General features: G+C 52.2%; 3 protein-coding genes and 1 long non-coding RNA gene across 6 annotated transcripts; 2 read left to right on the top strand and 2 right to left on the bottom strand.

Annotated features, from left to right (window-relative positions):
• Nucleotides 1-1,569: 1,569 nt before the first annotated feature.
• LOC132653673 (uncharacterized) lies at nt 1,570-2,495 on the bottom strand. Its single transcript, XR_009591460.1, has 2 exons — nt 1,955-2,495; nt 1,570-1,861 (listed from the first exon to the last, which is right to left on the bottom strand). It is a non-coding gene; the product is annotated as an uncharacterized LOC132653673 (long non-coding RNA).
• Nucleotides 2,496-2,640: 145 nt separating this feature from the next.
• Nucleotides 2,641-3,705, top strand: LOC110553915 (interferon-induced transmembrane protein 2). Its single transcript, XM_021646220.2, has 2 exons — nt 2,641-2,969; nt 3,385-3,705. The coding sequence occupies exons 1-2, from the start codon at nt 2,724-2,726 to the stop codon at nt 3,571-3,573; spliced, it is 435 nt and encodes a 144-aa protein (XP_021501895.1). The 5' UTR covers nt 2,641-2,723; the 3' UTR covers nt 3,574-3,705.
• A 108-nt stretch (nt 3,706-3,813) lies between these two features.
• Ifitm5 (interferon induced transmembrane protein 5) lies at nt 3,814-9,893 on the top strand. Its single transcript, XM_021646232.2, has 4 exons — nt 3,814-4,101; nt 4,903-5,058; nt 6,866-8,806; nt 9,394-9,893. Exons 3-4 carry the CDS (start codon nt 8,615-8,617, stop codon nt 9,604-9,606), a joined length of 405 nt encoding a protein of 134 aa, XP_021501907.1. The 5' UTR covers nt 3,814-4,101; nt 4,903-5,058; nt 6,866-8,614; the 3' UTR covers nt 9,607-9,893.
• A 1,489-nt stretch (nt 9,894-11,382) lies between these two features.
• Nucleotides 11,383-17,467, bottom strand: Pgghg (protein-glucosylgalactosylhydroxylysine glucosidase). 3 transcript variants are annotated; one of them, XM_021646244.2, is made up of 14 exons: nt 17,314-17,467; nt 16,440-16,720; nt 15,800-16,010; nt 15,288-15,723; nt 14,296-14,415; nt 13,988-14,119; nt 13,716-13,827; nt 13,540-13,612; nt 13,306-13,442; nt 13,049-13,182; nt 12,860-12,955; nt 12,633-12,730; nt 12,355-12,566; nt 11,383-12,279 (listed from the first exon to the last, which is right to left on the bottom strand). In XM_021646244.2, exons 2-14 carry the CDS (start codon nt 16,693-16,695, stop codon nt 12,188-12,190), a joined length of 2,109 nt encoding a protein of 702 aa, XP_021501919.1. In that variant the 5' UTR covers nt 16,696-16,720; nt 17,314-17,467; the 3' UTR covers nt 11,383-12,187. The 3 variants fall into 3 exon arrangements, with proteins under 3 accessions (XP_021501919.1, XP_060238248.1, XP_060238243.1); XM_060382265.1 differs by having other exon boundaries at nt 16,602-16,720; nt 17,314-17,390; XM_060382260.1 differs by lacking the exons at nt 14,296-14,415; nt 17,314-17,467 and having other exon boundaries at nt 16,440-17,298.
• Between the last annotated feature and the right edge of the window lie 737 nt (nt 17,468-18,204).

Raw genomic sequence — 18,204 nt, 5'->3', positions numbered from 1 at the left:
AAAATGTACAACCAGGTGGCTTAGCCTTTAGGACTCTCAGTGTCCAGACTAATATAATCTGTTCATGGTTTCAGCTCGAAAGAGATGAGGACGCTTGGATAGTATACATCTATGCTCTCTTCCACAGTTTGTCATACTTATGGGTTAAAAAAAAAAATCCCTTCTACAGGATTACTTCACTGTTAGAGGTACTATCTCCAATAAAAAGATAATCCTATAGTGCCAACGAGTCCTCCCCCCAACTCTTTCCTAAAAGTGTCCTGATAGGACCAGAAAAGCTCCCCATCCAGCCCTGCGATTGAAGCTGGCTTGGCTATCACTGAATTCTGAGTGTGAGCCTCATCAGCTCAGGGGGTGCTAAAAAACCCAGATATGGGCTTTTCCTAATGGTTAGAATGATGTGGATACTTTTCTAGGTTAGGTCAAATGCCCCCATGAGACTTTTGAATTCCTTAATGAAGGAGGGAGAGATCCTGGCTAAATGAGCCTCGTTTGGATTGCATTTGGGAAATATCAGTATCTTACTGTTCTGTTGCTGTGAAGAGACACTATGACCAAGGCAACTCTTATAAAAAAAAAAAAGCATTTAACTGGAGGCTTGCTTATAGTTTAGAGGTTTAGTCTATGACCATCGTGGCAGGAAGCAGACAGACATGGTGCTGGAACAGTAGCTGAGAGCTTTAAATTCTGATTCATAGGCAGCGTACAGAGGCAGAGAGTGTATGGTGGGCTTAGCACAGGCTTTTGAAACCTCAAAGCACATTCCCGGTGACACACCTCCTCCAACAAAGCCACACCTCTGAATCCTTCCCAAACAGTTCTACTAACTGGGGACAAAGCATCCAAACACTGTGCCTATGAGGGCATTATCATTCAAAACACGACAGTCAGAGGTAAAAAAAGAGATCATACATAGGACTCAGTGGGAGTAAGAGCAGAGCCTTACAAACTACTGTCTCTGACTTTTTCCTCAGAAAGGTTTTCATCAAATACACACACACACACACAGAGAGAGAGAGAGAGAGAGAGAGAGAGAGAGAGAGAGAACGGGAAACCCTCCCCTGCCAAACAAAACAGTCACTAAAGACACACCTTACTCCCTCCTCTTTTCCCTCTAGCCCCTGGAAGCCACTCGCCTATTTCTATCCTAAGCACCGTTCTAAGGCATATCCATGTCTTTGTATACACCAGGGCTTTCTTTTTGTGATCTGTTGACTGTATTTTCTGGATTTGTCCATTTGTTCCACTTGTCAGTTGATAGACACTTAACCTGTTTCTGTTTCCTGTCATTACGAATGCTGCTGTAGACATGGGACGTAACCATACAGGCAACACATAGACATGTTTTCGTTCTGATAGACACAGAAGTGGGACCCTGGGTTGTAGCTGGGATCTTCCCATTGCCTGCAATGACTGCAGCATCATAGTTCTGGTTTCTCTGCATCTAAAACACAGTGGTTACCTGTTTTTGCCTAGCAAACCTAAGGGGTATGAGCAGAGTGTATCGAAGCACTGGGGCTTTGATCTGCATTTTCCTGATAACCGGGAACAATATGGTCATTGTGCATCTTCTAGAAGAACTGTTAATTCCTCCTTTTATTCATTTTTTTTTTTAAGTTTTACTTACTACTTTTTATTTACTTATTTGAGGCAAGATCTCATGTAGCCCAGGCTGGTCTTGAACTCATCCTGTAGCTGAAGATGACCTTGAACTCCTGCTAACGTCTTCCAAGTGCTTCCAGGGATCACAGACATGTGCCCTGCTCCAGCTTTTGAGGCTCTGCTGGTGACAGTTGTAATCTAGAGGTGAGCAGGGTCTCTGGAGGTGTGTTTATTGATCTCCCCCTTCATCCACTCTGCCCTGCAGGATGAAGTTTGTGGGGGAAATGTGAAATTACTGAATAGGTTAAAGTAGCAGATGATTTGCTGTGCCCTTCGCTGCAAAGGAATTTACCTTGATTCTGACAGTCACTCAGCTCCCTCATGGCTTCTGCCAGGATAGACTTAGAGCTCCCTATGTTGTCCTTCTCCTTCATTTTAGCAGTGGCTGTTTCACAACTGGCAGGAAAACATCTGTCTTCCATAAGCTCCCAGGCTGCAGCCAAGTGACTGGAATTTTCCTTCTTCAGCCTAGCGAGGAGCATCCAGCCCTTGGATGCTCCTCCCTCCCCGACCGACAGCCAAAGAAATGTTGATTTTCAGCTCTCCCCAGCCCCCACTTGCGACATATTAGCTGGGGTGGGGAGTGGGGGTGGGAGAAAGGCACGGATTTCATTAGAGGAGGCCTTCACAGTGAGGCTGGCTTTAGGGATGTTCAAAGGGCGTAAAGGCAGAGGGCTGTTTGGCTTTTGGCTGTGGCTCTGACGTGGGACAGTGAGGTGCTGCAAACTATTATCCTGGGCTAGGGAGACTTGCAGACCCAGGTAAGTTTCAGTACTCCTAACTCTAAGAAGGAGGTGGAGACCTTGGGATAAGTTTTGGCCTTGGGGCAACTCTTGACCCCTGGAGATCTCTCTACCTAACAGTCACCCAGCCCTGAAGTAACCTGATCCTTAAGGTTTTAGTGCCGCCCACTTCAGTACCCAGCCAATTCCCTACAGTAAGGCCTTCTAGAGACAAACCCACCAACAGGAAAAGGAAACTCCTAGAGAAAGGGCGGGCCTACAGAACCAGGGTAGCAGCAGCCATCCTCCAGACGTTGCGATTGTCCCAGAGTCAGTACCATGAGCCACAATTCCCAAGCCTTCTTGCCCCCCAGTGCCGGGCTTCCTCCAAGCTATGAGACGATCAAAGAGGAATATGGGGTGACAGAGCTGGGGGAACCCCACAACTCAGCTGTTGTGCGAACCACGGTGATCAACATGCCCAGAGAGGTCTCTGTGCCCGACCATGTGGTCTGGTCCCTGTTCAACGCACTCTTCATGAACTTCTGCTGCCTGGGTTTCATAGCCTATGCTTACTCAGTGAAGGTGAGTGCGGGAGAGGTGGGGGTGACAGTGTAGGAAGCTGTGTGTCAGCCTGAAGCTCCAGCTACCCGGATGGCACCCAGGTGGAGGGTTCTTTGTATAAGAGTAGATTTGTCTGCACCCTTCGTGTGTGTGTGTCTGTCTTGGAGACTTTCTGATAGTCACAGGATGAGACTACCTGGGGATTCTGGGGCTAGACTTTGCGTACCCCATTCCTGGAATGTCTCTTCACCCTTTACACTGGGGCCCTAAGCTGTGGAAAGTGGGGTGTGTGGCCAGTCCTGGGAGTTTGTATGTGTGAAGAGAGAGGATGGTTTCCTGGCCCGAGGGAGTGAGGCTGTGTGCACGGAGGACATGGGAGAATTGAGTCAGAGCAGCTGGCCAGCGCCAGGGCCCCTTACCATCTGGTTTCCTTCAGTCCAGGGACAGGAAGATGGTGGGCGATGTGATTGGAGCCCAGGCCTACGCCTCTACTGCCAAGTGCCTGAACATCAGCTCCTTGATCTTCAGCGTCCTTATGGTCATTATCTGCATCATCATTGTCTCTACCACCTCTGTGGCAGTCTTTCAAGCCTTTTCACAAAGAATACCACATTCTGGATTCTAATCCTGCCCTGTGCTCCACTGTCCACATCTAACCCTACCCCTGTGCTGAGGCCTTGACCCTACGCATTTATTTGCAAATGTAACCTTCACACGTCTGTCCGCTGTGGATTCAATAAAGTGTGCATAGTGGCAACTCTGGCTGTGGCTCTGTTCTCTGGGTCTGAACCAAGCTCCCCCTGCACCCTTCCTGTTTGGGGAGAGTGAGCACGACCTTAACTTGGCAGACTTCTGGTTTCCTGATCAGCAGATGACTGGCATCCTGTGTGGGTTTTCGGTTGTTCTAGGCAAAGAGGATCTGATTATCATTCAAACCTGACACCATCTCCCTAAGGGTGCCCAGGAAGGGTGCAGAACCCTGAGTAAAGGAGGCTTCAGTCCAGGAGCGGAAGACACCCAGAGTCCTTTACTTTAAGAGAAAAGAAACTTCTGGCCAAGATAAGCTGTGTCCTCATTGTGTGGTGGTCTCTTGGATATGACTAAAGATTCCTCGGGCTGAGCTGTATACAGCTAGTTCAGAACTGCTGTAGAGGTTGGTACCCTTCACTCCTTATCCCACACAAGAAGACCAGGAGCACTTCCTACAGAGACCTGGAGGGGGTGGGGATTCAGGAATGCCTCTTTTGGTCTCTGAGCAGTAGGGAGGACCAAATGACAGTGAGCTCTGCTGGGGTCACAGCCCCTATGTTCCATCTCACCTGAGGTGATGCTGTATGCCTTGGCGCCCTGCTAACCTGCTACAGCCTCCCAGTTCATTCTTTTTAAAGGGTACCCCTTTCTGCTTAAGCCTGGCACCTGGAAATCAGACTGGGCTTCCTATGTCTGCAGGATTTGGTTCTGTTTCATAGCTCCTTGCTCCCCTGACCACCATGATGATTCAAATGTATCCAGAATTCCAGAAGTGGCACAGTGAGTCCTAGGTCCAAACAAGAAGGCGCTGTGTGCCTTCAGCAAGAGGAAGGCCTGTTTGGGTTTTTTGTTTTGTTTTTTTAATAGGAAGTGTGGTTTTTATAGGAAGTACGAGCAGCTGCTCGGAAGAGGCTGGCTCCATGCTGAGGCCTGCAAGTTTGGGGAGTTCCTTCAGTCTTTTAGAGCTCTTAACGTGATTTTGACACGAGAGATTTTTCACAAGTCAGCAGGAAGAAGTTGGAGTTTATTCAAAACAGAAAGGTGCCCTTGGTAAAATATAAAACATACTCAAGAGCAGGTGTGTGGACTGCAGGGTCACTGCTAAGAGTTTTAAGGGTGATCATATGTAGGTTTTGGACGTTTTTGGAATTTTATTGCTTAACAGGTTTCTAAGGAACTCTTCCCTCCTCTGTCCTCATTTCAGTACCTGAGGCTATACAGTGACTACGCAGGTCCTTTGGATGGGCCCACAGGCTGAAGGTAAAACCAGAGGCGGCTAGAAAGTGGCAGGTCTACAGTTTGCAAAAGAGAGGGGCCTTCAGGAAATGCTGATTATGTTGGAGTTCTTGACTTAAAGCTGGTGAGCATCTTCCAGGGTGAGGAATGCTTTTCCTTCCCAGGGATACATGGAGCCCAGGGAGCTGAGTCGTGTTTCAGTGGGGAGACTTAGGACAGCCTCTGAGTTCAGACTGAGGGTGACTATCATAGGAAGGAGTTAAACAGAATCTCCCGGAGTCCTGTGGACCACATGGGAAGAGATTCACCTGCTCAGTGCATAGCCACTAGGGAAAACAGGTCGTACTCAATACCCTGGGTCCCCAAAGGGCTGGGGACATTCTTGGACTCAGGGCAGTTCCTTCACCATGAGGGAGAATGTTTTAGGTTCAGCGGTTTGGTCCTGAAATCTCAGGGTCTGTCCTATCTATTACCAGGAGGTCATGGTCAGGTATTTGGCTTCTGCAGTGAAGCCAGAGTTAGGGCTTTGTCCTGCCAACCTGTTACTGGAAGTCTATACAACCACCCATAGAGCAGGCAATGCTCAGGGGACAGAAGCATCTTGGGAGACAAAACTAGAGGTGGATGCACCAGCGCATGCACAAGGACCAGGGTGTCATCGACTGCTTCTAAAGGTGCCAGGACCCATCCATCTCTCAGGGCAGCCCTGTTCTCATTCCCCAAGAGTCAGAGAGGAGCTTCTAGAATCTAGTAATTTTGTTTTCTTGGAGGGTTTCACTGTGCAGCCCTGGCTGTCCTGGAACTCACTCTGGAGACCAGGCTGTCCTGACGTGGATCACCAGGAGATTCGCCTGCCTCTGGATTAATGGATTAACTTCCATTAACTCTGGATTAACTTCCTATTAAAAAAACAAAACAAAAAACCCAAACAGGCCTTCCTCTTGCTGAAGGCACACAGCGCCTTCTTGTTTGGACCTAGGACTCACTGTGCCACTTCTGGATTAACCCGCTGAGATTAAAGGTGTGTGCCACCACTGGCCATCCATCTCGACTAGTAATTTTAGACACAGTGTATTCTTAAATTAGGCCTCAGTGCTCTGGGAACTCTTACTGGGGTTCTATCTGCCCAGAGCAGGAGGCCAGAAACCTGAATCCTGAAGAGGAGGCCTCCTCCCCACTCAGACAGGAGGGCTGAGGGTAGGGTCTGTTCCCTTTAGACAGCAAGGGTAAGGATAGACCTGAACAGGACCCAGCTGGGGGAACAGTAAAGGTATCATAGCGTGCTCACAACTGGGTGTATTTTACAAAGTCCCACCGGACAGATGTGTAAGTATAGCATCTGTGATGAAGTCAGGGTCCAGGCCTCAGGGTGTGGTGCAGCTGTGGAGTATATGTTGCTGCTAAGTGAAGACTGGGGAGATAGAGAGCTGAGCCCTCAGTGTTTCTAGCTTCTTGGCACTGTCAGAAATCAGAGAAGTACTGAGAAAAAGCTTTACTTTGGGTAAAGGGATGCACTCAAAGGCTGGGAGCATGTTTTGTTTTTGTTTTTTTTTTTTAAATAGACAGGAGTTCTGGCTGGTCTAGAACTATGTAGACCTGGCTGGCCAGGAACTCAGAGAGATTAGATCCACCTGCTCTGCCGATGAGTGCTGAGTTAAAGGCATATCTCACTGTTTCTGGCCTATGGCTCAACTTTTATGGGGGTGTGGATTGATTTGTCACAAGTTAAGGTGGGGTGAGAGGAGGAAAATCTCTGGGATGTCAGAATTTTTTTTTTTCTCCAAAGGAGTCCCCTCCCTCCTTTGCCCTTATGCATAATGGGAGCAGGAGATTTTATAATTCTGACGATACAAAGACGTTATTATAATGAAGCAAAAGATAGGTCGTGGTCACCTGGTTAATTTGGGATGGTCTTGTTTTTTTTTTCCGAGCGGTCACATGTCCTGTTGCCATCCTGCTCTGAGTTTTCATCAGCCCTGCCACTGCAGCTTACCTCTTGTTTCCCTGTACCTTCTCTAGCTCATCTCATGGGTAAGACATGGCGGGATAGATGGCTCATCAGTTAAGAGCACTAACTGCTCCTACAGAAGACCTGGGTGGAATCCTGGCACCCACATCAGACAGCTCACCTGTAACCCAAGATCTAGAAATTTGACACTACTAGCCTCTGGGCACCTGCAACTCATGTGTACATACCCCCCCATATATATAATATTAAAATAATAAAAATAAATATTTTTAAAAGAGATCTCTGATGGGGCTGGAGAGATGGCTCAGAGGTTAAGAGCACTGGCTGTTCTTCCAGAGGTCCTAAGTTCAATCCCCAGCAATCACACTCACAACCATTTATAATGAGATCTGGTGCCTTCTTCTGGCCTGCAAACATACATATAGGCAGAACACTATACAGAATAAATCCTCAAAAAAAAATTTTTTTTAAAGAGGTCTCTGAGATTAACAGAACTGGCAGAAACAATGGTGGAAATAATACTGATAAGGACAGCGACTACAAGGATGTCGAAGACCAGGGCACTGATGTACAGGCACTTGGCAAGGGCAGGGGGTCATAGGCCTGGGCACCAATAATATTACCTACCCTTTTCCTGTCTTTAGACTGGAGATCAAATGACAAGAAACCTTGGAGAAAGTCACTTGCGATCCAGATGCTCTGACTAGGTCTCTGTCGACCTCCTTGTCCATTGCAGCCTCTCTACTTCACGTCTGGGACCCTCTCTCCACTTTCACATACATCTCCAGGAGGGCTCACCACTGCTTGAGTGCTGTCTAGTGAGCCTAACGGGCACAAGCAGGCGCAACCAAGGCTTTTGGCCCAAGCAACTGAGGGAGGCTGAGCAGTGGTGGTGTAAAGGATATAGCTCTTGCAAAGGATTTGAGCTGGGATGACCCCCAAGGTTCCTCTTTACCAAGGAGGCTCTTGGCACGTGAGCCTGGACTTAAGACTTCCTGTGGACATGCACTGAGTCCTCGGCACTCACAGCCATCTGAGACTTCAAAGAAATGACCCCCACTCACATTTTTAGGATGGGGAAGGGCAGGACTAACAGGCCAAGGAGACTGAGGAGCATCTATCTGCCCAGGATCTGAAGGGAATGCCCGTCCCGGGGACTGGGGAGGAGCTTCCTACAGTTTGTGGTGGAAAGGGGGCAGTCTCCTTCATTATTCCTTTCCCCCTGCCATTCCCTTCTTAATGGTCATCTCTGGCAGGTATGTGTTGGCTGTCCCATTTGTGCATGTCAGCAGGTGAATGATCAAATCTTGGATTCTGAGTTTCGGAGATGGAGGGCTGTGGCATAGGCAGCTCTGGTCCTAAGGAGGGAGCTCTGGCCTCACATCCACTTAGTGCCAGGGTCCGCCATGGAACTGTTTGCAGCCAGTGTCCTAGAGCAGCCTTCTGTGCATAGTCAAGACAGCAGGGGGGCTCTGGTGGGTGGTCTACAGCTACTGCCATGTGGCACAGTGGCCTTTGATGGGGTCTTTTGAGAGGGGTGGGGGATGCTGGTTTGCAAGGGCGGGCCACCCTACTTGGCAGGCTGAGCCTGTAATTTGTGTTATATATAGCGGGTGGAGCTGGCCAGCCAGGGAGGGTAGTGTGGGGCTGTCAGCAGGCCTGGTGCTCAGAAAGCACGAGTCTCAGCGAGGAAGACACGGCGCTGGAACCCATGGACACTTCCTATCCCCGTGAGGCCCCCCGGGCCCCATCGTCCCGCAAGGCCGATGCCACTGGCCACACAGCCCTCTCCGTGGGAACACCGGGCCCTACGCCACGAGACCACATGCTTTGGTCTGTCTTCAGCACGATGTACCTGAATCTGTGCTGCCTTGGTTTCCTGGCACTGGTCCACTCTGTCAAGGTTGGTTTCAAGGGTTGTGGGAAGGGCCGGGATGGGAGAATGAGTGTGGGGTGTGAAGTGATGAGGGGTTGGGGGGATTAAAAAAAATTATTTGAAGGGGTCTGTTGGCATAGCCACAGTACCTCATCGAGTTTGGGGACAAGAGCCTGTCCATTAAGGGGTCTATTCCTGGGTATATAGTCTCCCCAAAAGGGTAAAGCCCTTCAGGATTGCCCACAGAGGTACACCACTCTAACTCCCAAGTGGTAATGAATTCTTGGTTTCTCAGAGAGCTCCTCTCCTACAGGAGGCTCTCAGAGACTGCTGCTGACCCGGTTAGCCACTCAATCTATATCTGCATATAACTATATCTATGCAGCCTTTATTTAGGCTGGGGACATCATGACTCAGGACCCTGCCAAGGGCCAACCCGTGCCATATTGGAGACCTTGGAGGAGGTGGGCCCAGCCCAGGGTAATGTCTCCTCAAACCATACCCCTCCATCAATATTTGGGGTCCATCCTTTGCCCTAGAGTTGCTCTGGGTGGTCTATGGTCCCCTTGACATCATGAACATGTTAACATTTTGTCTCTGGTGCCGCCCTGCAGGCCCGGGACCAGAAGATAGCTGGGGACCTGGAGGCCGCAAGGCAGTATGGCTCCAAAGCCAAGTGCTACAACATCCTGGCTGCAATGTGGACCTTGGTGCCCCCATTGCTGCTCCTGGGGCTGGTGGTGACTGGCGCCTTGCACCTGTCCAGGCTAGCCAAAGACTCTGCAGCTTTCTTCAGCACCAAGTTTGACGATGAGGACTATAACTGAGAGTTCTGAGCCTGTCCTGAGCCAAGGACAACCGTGCCAGGTCACTGACCCCAGGCGCCCAACACCAGCTTCTGGGAGTTATAGTCTCCCATAGCACCTTGATCCCTGCCCAACCATGACCTCAGGGGCCACCCTCTTGTCCACGATGTGTATTCGACGCTGACCTACTCAGACCCATTAGACTTTATCTCTAACTTTCAGGGTCCTCAGGACCTGGCTTTCCCCACATGTCCCCCACTTACCAGGCTGAGCCTTCACTCACGATTAAAGGTGGCAGATTCCAGAAATGTGTGGGCTCCTTCTTCCTGGTGGTAGTGGTGTAGGATGCCCCAGCACCAAATCCTCTGGCCAACCCCCAGTCATCTTATTCTGTCTTCTTGGCTGCCCCTGACTACTGCTTTTGCTTAGCTATAGTGCAGCCTGTGGCTTCTGGGGTGGAGGAGCTCAAGTATTTTAGGATGAAGTTCGGGAACTCAGGCCTTTGATTCTTACTGCCCTGCGGTTGGATGGGCTGTGTCCCAGAACATTCGAGGGTGGGTGCCCTGACTCCCCATATACCGCAGTGCTCTTCTTCCCCCCCCCCCCCGTTAGTAAAGGCTGTGGGGAAAGTGGGCAGGGTCTATTTCCTATGGGGGGCTGGATACCGGACTCACACAGGCAGCAACACCATCTACACAGACACATGTAGACACAGACATGAACCTCCTGTGGCACTAGATGAATGTTCCCACATTACTTTTCTCTGTATGTCACATGCCCCTGGCGCACACACTAGATTCAACACACACACACACACACACACACACACTCACACACACAACCTCATAAGGCTGCAATGAGCCCCTTGACCCCTATGCAGGGTTTTACTGTGGCCAGCTAACAACAGAGCAGGGGCTGAACACCCCACCCAGGTCCCTTTCCTCCCCAAAAGCCCCCTCTCCCTGCCAGCTTTCTAGGCTGGAACTCTTTGCCTAGCTGCCTTACTTGAGACTCTGAGCAGCTTCCCATCCTGTTATGTCTGTAGCCAACAGCTGGCCCCGCAGAGCTCCAAGCTACTGACTGCGTGCCAAGCCAACCTCAGGAGACAGGGCCTTATGCTGACCTGGGTTTGGGGTTGGAGATGGAGCTAGTGCTGGGTACTAGCCCAACTGTGGACCAGAGACAAGGACAGTGTGTGGCTGTGCTTAGACAAAGGTGGAGACAATGTGCTGGTCATGAGCCCCTGGTCTAGCTCAAGAAAAGGTCAATTCCTGCTGGCTACAGAGACCTGTGTGTTCCAGGGTAGATGTCTCCAAACATAGGGTATTTTGCCAGCATCCATATACGGTGAGGGGTAGGACTGCCTATTTTGTGCCCCGGTGCTAAGGACAGCACGTATGATCAAGCTAGTGAGGCGGCAGCAGAAGCAGCTTCCCCCACTCCCCTGTTCCAGGCTGCGAGACTAGACCCAGTCAGCTGTGCCAGCCTATATCCCGTATCAGCCACCATGGTCTCCGAAGCTCACCATCCTACATGCACAGAGGTGACCACATACACACAGGTAGTATGCACACCCAGGTACAGGGCTACATCTAGTCTTTGGATGCAGGGCCACCAACCGACTTGCTGATGTTCAAGCCCAGTGCTGGCTTTTGGGCAACATAGGAGCATCCACTTCTGCCAGGGTAGCTCCTGGCCCACCATAAAGAAGGTGGAGGCGCCCACCTTGCCCCTGAGCTTTGAAACCACCACTCAGCCCCAGGTGCAAAGGGACATGAATCCAGCACACACCCTGACTTCAGGAGCTCTTGCCAGCACTGACTTTAATTAGCCAAGTTGGCGTGGTAGAGGGGCACAGATTCTACCAGGATCTTGGTCCTATGCTGTGCACCTTATTCTGGGGAAACACTGATAGTCTACCAGGAGGGAAGCCTGCGTAGCCTCGCCACGCCGATGGCTAGGACTATGGCCTGGAACCCTGTCCATCTGACTCCAGTTCCTCTGGTCGCCAGTCCCATGTCCATCTACCTTGTCCTCTGAGAGCACTGCCTTCCTTCTCACAGGCTGCATGGTTAAGGATAGCTCTTAACCTAGCCCACTTTGCTAGACACCATCTGACGTCAAGAGGAGTCAAAGAATTTAGAAGTTCAAAGCCAGAAACCCTTGGGCACTTGGCTAGCCCCACCTGGTGCCAAATGCATGCCACAGGAAGCTCTTGTTTGGACTAGCTGAGCCCCTGACTCCATGACCCACTTGCTGTCCACCTTCTCAGCAGAGCTGCTGGCCATTTCCCACCCAGTCCTTTGACCAGAGTATTCCAGAAACCAGAGATGAAAAAGGAAGTTAAGGCCTAAGGAGACAGCAAGGTGGGGATTTAAGGAGTAGAGAGCTGGGATCAGCCCCAAAGTGAAGAGTGTATGAGGCTCTAACTACATGGTCCAGGACTGGAGAGGGTGAGGAGAGTAGGAGGAGGGGGAAGGTGCCGAAGGAACACCCCAGAGACTTAATGGTTCAGGGTAGGATCCAGATTGAGAGACTGTGGGGTTGGAGATGCAGCTGAGGGCCCAGGTACTGAAAGGAAGTTCTAATGTCAAAACTCCTATCAGGAAACACTGGAGAGCTGGAGCTTCTGGGCAGCTATGGGGGATGACCTTTGTATCCGGCCAGCTGAGTAGGGAAAGGAGACCTTGTGCCCTGCAAGAGAGAGGGTTAATCCTTGAGACCACACACCAAGACCCCTGGGTCACATGCCCGAGGACTCTTCCCTACCTGGTGGCAGAGGGAGCTGGGCCATCGATGGCCACAGCTCAGCTTCTAGCAGGGGCGCCCAGGGCTCTGCACGGGTTGTGACCTCAAGTGTCACCAATTCCTTGGAAAAGGTGAAGTTGAGCTTGTTCCCCAGGTAGGAGATACCAGAGACAGATACTCTGGAGACCAGGTCTGGACACAGGGGGTCAAAGGTCACACCTGCCTCAGTGATCCTGTGAGGAGAGCTGTGTGAGGAGGGTTTCGACAAGTAGGGATTCACTGCTGGTCACTGTACTCACCTGAACCCCGTGAACCCGAAGAGTGCTGCCTGTAAGAAGCCCCCCATGCCTGTCAGGAAGTTCACTGCGCCAGACCCATCTTCATTCTCGGTCCACACCTGCAGGCAACAAAGAGTAGCTATCACCTGAGGCTACCATCTGAGGGTTGGGCGGGCCCCTTACCCTGCTGAGGCTACCACAGTGGGAGCAGACAGAGGCCAAGGTTGGTGGGTAGGAGCCAGGCTGACCTTGAAGGGCTCAGTGACATTGGTGAAACTCCGGTTCAGGAGGACCTGGGCCTTTGAGGGGTCCTTCAGTTCCATCCAGCCCACGGCAAACATGCTCTGAGGTCACAGAATTCAGACATGAAAGCTGTTAGACCCATGTGGGAAGGAAGGTGAGGACGGTAGGGCAAAACTACCTGCCAGGCTCCTCACCCAGGTCATGGCAGGGCCCTGGGGAGATGTCACGGCCTCATAAATCTCCAAATTTTTCTTTCGGATGTCAGGTCTCAGGGGAAAGGGGACTGGGTATCCCAGGAGTACAACGTCCGCCTGCTTCACTTCTTCTCCTGATTTGGGGGAAGGGTATCAGGATAGTGATAGGTTATTGGTCAAAGAGATGAGAGTGTGCCAGGGTCAATGTGAGGGTTTTGAACAAGCAGGGGTCCATTAAAGGACTCAGGACCACTCACCACGTTCATAGCCATCAAACTCGGGGTGGAAGTTCTGCTCAGAGTCAAATGGCACCTTGATCCTGTCAGCCACCTCCAGCCACTGGTTGGGGACAGGCAAACCCAAGTCCTTGGCCAATGCAGCGGCAAAGCGCAGGCTGGAGAGGGGACAAACCACGGTTGCATGGCTTCTGACCGGGCCCTGTCTGCTGTGCTGGGGGCTAGGGTTAGGGACGGGGATGTTTTATGTCTGACCTGTTCTGGACCAGGACATTGGTGTACACAGAGTTGTTGACTCCTGAGTGGTACTCATCGGGGGGCATGACTCCTGTCACACGGGGCCACCATGACAGTTAGGGTAGGAGCTCGGGACATGCCCTTCCATGATCAGAGTTCATGCCAAGCTGGCCACTGCACGCCCCAGTCCTCACCTTTCAGGTGGTACATCTTGTCCTGGGGGCTCCATTCTACCCGGCTGCACCAAAACTCAGCCACAGCACTGACCACATCCCAGCCACCAGCCTCTCGGAAGAGCTGCAGGTCCTGGAGAGTGAGAGGAGCGCAAAGGACCGGGCTCAGAAGACGGCCACTATGCTGGAGCACAGGCAAAGCAATGCCCTCTTCACACAACTTCCTAGGGCCACGGGGTGGAGCGTGATCTCAAGAGGTGCATGGGTACACGTGGAATATATTGGTGCCTCACCTGAGTGCAGTGGAAGTACAGCTGGAAGGCCAGCACCACGGCGCCATTGACGTGGATCTCCTGGGTCCCGTAAATGTCCTCAGGGCAGACCTCTAGGCCAGTGCTTGCACTCTCCCAAGCAAACTTGGCTCCCTGTGAGGAAAGAGGATGGGATGGTCAGGTATTGATCTGGGGAAAGGCAGCCCCACCCTCCCAGAGGGACAATTCTTTGTGGAGGAAAGAGGAGGTATAGGGCTCTGGTGGTCACTGAAAGGCACTAGGAAGACTGTGGAGCAGGGGCCTACGGGGTGGTACCCAGGACCCATTACCCGGTAGCCCAGGTTCCGGGCATTCTTCAGGGCCCCTCCCAACGTACGGACTCGGTACTCCAGGATGGCCCTGGCAGCTTCTGGATGGAACATCAAAATATTTGGGAACATCCAGAGGTCCTGAGAGGGTGAACCATTTGGGGGCTAACCAGGTGTCCACACATTCTTCCTCCCTTACTCTTCCTTATTGCCCACATTCCATCCTGCCACGGCTCCCAGCCCACACACAGCAGGGCAGACAGCTGGGGGCTTCCTCCCTCCCTCCCCTCTGGCAGTCCCTTTGCCTCTCCCTGAGTCCCCCATCTCATGCTCACCCAGACCCACCTGGGGCTTCCCCAGCCTGCCCATTCCAATGCTATCTATCCAGCCTAGACAGGCCAGAGTTCTGGTCCTCAGGCTAGGCAGAATTAGGAGAGGCTCACGGGTTCTAGTTTGCCTCAGGCCTCTAAGGAGATCTTCCTCTAAGCACTCTGGCTGCCTGACTTTAGCTTCCTTTGGCTTTATCTATCCAATGGGCCACAGTGCAGACTTCACAAGGTGTCAGACGTGCGACTGGCCTGGAGCTTTTCCCCTCCATGCTTCCTCACCTAGCGGCCACTGACCTCCATATACTACAAACTTGATCTCTCCAGCCCTTGCTTCCCTTCAGTCGGCTACTCCTGGTAGTCTCGGACCTTCCCAGACTGTATCTCCACTGTGTCATTCCTCTAAAACGTCTCTATGGCTTGCACCCTGCACACTCCGAGGCTCTGGAGGTCTTGGCCTTCAAATATTGCACACCCTCAGCCTTCGAACCTTCTGTCGTTCTAACCTGGATCACTCTTTTTTTTTTTTTTTTTTTTTTTTTACCAAACTCTTATACTACTTCTTCTGAGAAACTATTTCTTCCAGGAAGCCCTCCTAGCTATAGCCCCATGTTTGGTCTTGATCTCAGGTTGTGCAAAGGCAATGCCCAAAATGTTTACATGCAGCTCAACCAGTGCAGGATGTACCTGGTCCCAGAAGACATGGCCCCAGTAGCATTCCTCCTGACTCCCATTGGAGAGGCCTCCAGGGCTAAGCCCATGGCTGATGAATCCTTGGGTGCCAGGCTGGGGAAGCTCACTGAGCAGGTAGTAGAGGGAGCCACGAAGGGCCTGGTGTAGGGGCAGGGGCCCAGCCACATCCAGGCCACAGCTTGCCCAGAGCTGGGCCCAGGCGTCTGCATGGGCCATATACAGAACACCCCTGGTCTGCAGCTGCAGGGCCTCAGCAAAGCATCCCTGGGCCTCAGCCTGGCTGCCGCCCACCACAGTCAGAAAGTCCCAGGTCCTGTCCTTCTCATCTTCCCCAAGGGTCAGAGCTGGAGGAACTGGCAACCACAGCATATGTATTTCCTGCTGAGGTTCTCCTGGCTGCTCAGGGGTGAGGGTGTGGCCGTGCAGGTACCTGCAAGGGCATAGCGGAGTCTCAGGGAAGGACTTCCTCTCTGGGGCTACGCAGATTTACCTAGTATATTCCTTACCGGCCTCCCTGGAAGTCAGGCCCCACATGCAGGTCCAGGTCTGGGCTTTCTGGGGAAAAGGCCACCTGTAGCAGCACTGTGATGGGCTTGTTCCCTGTGGTCAGGCGTTCAATGGACACGCTGAAGGCCAGTACGTGGGGTAACACACGGTGAGCATAGATGCATTGGGAAGCCCGGAAGCTGGGGCCTTCCAGGGTGTGCAGGAAGGAACCTAGGGAGGGTTGGGAGCCTCAGTCATCCTGGGGAAAAGTCAAACGGACTCACAGCTTTGGACCCCAATAACATAGAGCACCACAGACTTCCTGGGCTGGGAGCGGGGTCCCTGAGACCTCAGGCTGCCTCTCCCCACTGTGCAGTCGGCCCACCAGATGGAAAGCAAGACCGAGCCCATCTTGGGAGGCAGCCTTTTATGCCTTTTCTTTCTTAAATTAAAGACCATTTGTTTACTCATTTTTTTGAGACGGCTCATGCTGTGTACTGGAGGCTGAGCTCCAAATCACCTTCCCAGTGCTGAGACTACAGGCCTGAGTCACATACTGGCTTTTGTGGCCCCTTTCCCTTGTGAGACTTCTGGAGTCTAACAACTGAGGAGTCCCTCTCACCCAGAGCAACAACTTGACCCGGACTGGTGGCAGCTAACCTGTGTTGGTGTCCAGGGTAAAGGTCTCTGTCAGCTGTTCTGTTCCTTCAGGGGCTTCTAACTGGACATTGAGGGGGCTGGGCAGAATTGCCCGGTGAGAGCCCCCTCCAGCTCCGTTGTACACACCGTTTACATGTATGGTGTCATGATACACACGTGTACCTAGGTAGGAGTTGGTTACAGTGGCCCAGAGCCTGGAGTCACTGGGCAGACAGTGGGTGCTGAAGATGGTCGGGTCATCTTCAGAGCCGTCCATGGAGAGCTGTCTCAGTCCAGGTGGCCTGGAGCAGGTGAGCTGACAGTGATTGGCTGGACTTCCCTCTGCAGGCTGACAGTAAACCCTCACACTCGGTTTGAGGGAGGGAGGGACTCGCTTGGTAACAGTACTTAATAAAGCGGCCACCAAGGGGTTGCTCCGAGAACACCCTTAACTCAACTGAACCAGCCAGGAACTCAGCTCCCGCAACAGGTCTCCCTGATCCAGCTTCCTGAAGCAGGAAGAGCTGAGCGCGGAAACTTAAGTTCCGCGCTGGCCCCAAATCCTCAGGGAGGCTGAGGCCGGAGGGTGGAGGCACCGGAACCCGGGGATGTGGAGGGGGACAGCAAGCGACGAGATGGGAGAGCAGGAACCGGATGCGGTGGAGGACGACGGTTGGGGGGTGGGTGGCCGGGGGCCGCAGCTAGGGAGGAACGGGACTTGTTTGGAAAATGGAAAGAGGAAGCCGGTGTGTGGGTTGGGGAGAGGCCCAGAGAGGAGGGTCGCGGGTTGACAGACAGGATGAGAAGCGAGGGAGTAAAGGAGCGTTCAGAGTACTTGGTGCAAGAGACTGAGGGCGGGTTGGGGAAGAGGGTACAGGCAGTTTTTGTGACTCACCGCAGCCCAGCTCCAGACAGCGCGGGGCGCGTGTAAGTAGGCTCTTGCCCGTGCGAGCTGCCCCTGGCGGGAGGAAGAAGAAGCGTCCCTGCCGCGTGGCAGGTGGGCGGGGCCGGGTCTAGGCGGAACCCGCGAAACTGTCTTGGTCTCTGGGGCAAGTGCTCCGTGCTGAATCCTGCTCTAAGTTGTATGCAAAGGTGGAATGAGACTGAGATCCCTCTCTACACATTAGTCACTAGAAAGGACACTGACCAGTCCTCTTGGACAGTCCTTCCCTTTGCTGGGGACCCTACCCCAGCCTGCCTTCCTCACTGGACCTGGGCCTGTCTTGTCCCAGTCTCTCATTAGTTGCCCGGTCTGACTCAGACTCTGGATTTGTGGATCAGTGCAGTCAGAACCTGGGCTCTCCTTGCTCCAGGACCAAACCCAGGCCTCCTGGATCCACTGTAGAGACTCCTGCTGCTCTTTCCAGTGTCCACCCAGGGCCGCAGCCAGCAAGCAGGGAGGATAAGGTCACAACCCAGTTTACACAGAGGATTGCACCTCTCCTCGGCCTAAATGCTCTCTGCCTACCTTGGATTTCCAATCTGTTTCCCACCCTTCTCTGTTGTACAGGCACCACGGATTAAGCCCCAAGAAATTTCTTTTCCCCAAATCAGGCATTTAGACAAAAGCCAGTACTCTGCTGGCCAGTGGTGGTGCATCCCAGGGCTTGAGAGGAAGCAGCCAGGGGGGGGGGGGGAATTCTGAGTTTGAGGCCAGCCTGATCTACAGAGTAAATTCCTTTACCTCTGAAAACGATTAAAAAGAAAAAAAAAGTTAGCATGCCCTCAGGGACTTAAGAAGATGATTCCTACTAGCTAAGAGGAGTCATTCTTCGAATCTCTGGCA

The sequence above is a fragment of the Meriones unguiculatus genome, chromosome 1, assembly GCF_030254825.1.
Source record: "Meriones unguiculatus strain TT.TT164.6M chromosome 1, Bangor_MerUng_6.1, whole genome shotgun sequence".
NCBI lineage: Eukaryota > Metazoa > Chordata > Mammalia > Rodentia > Muridae > Meriones > Meriones unguiculatus.
Note: the sequence above shows the minus strand (reverse complement) of the source record. Positions and strands in the feature narration are given on the sequence as shown.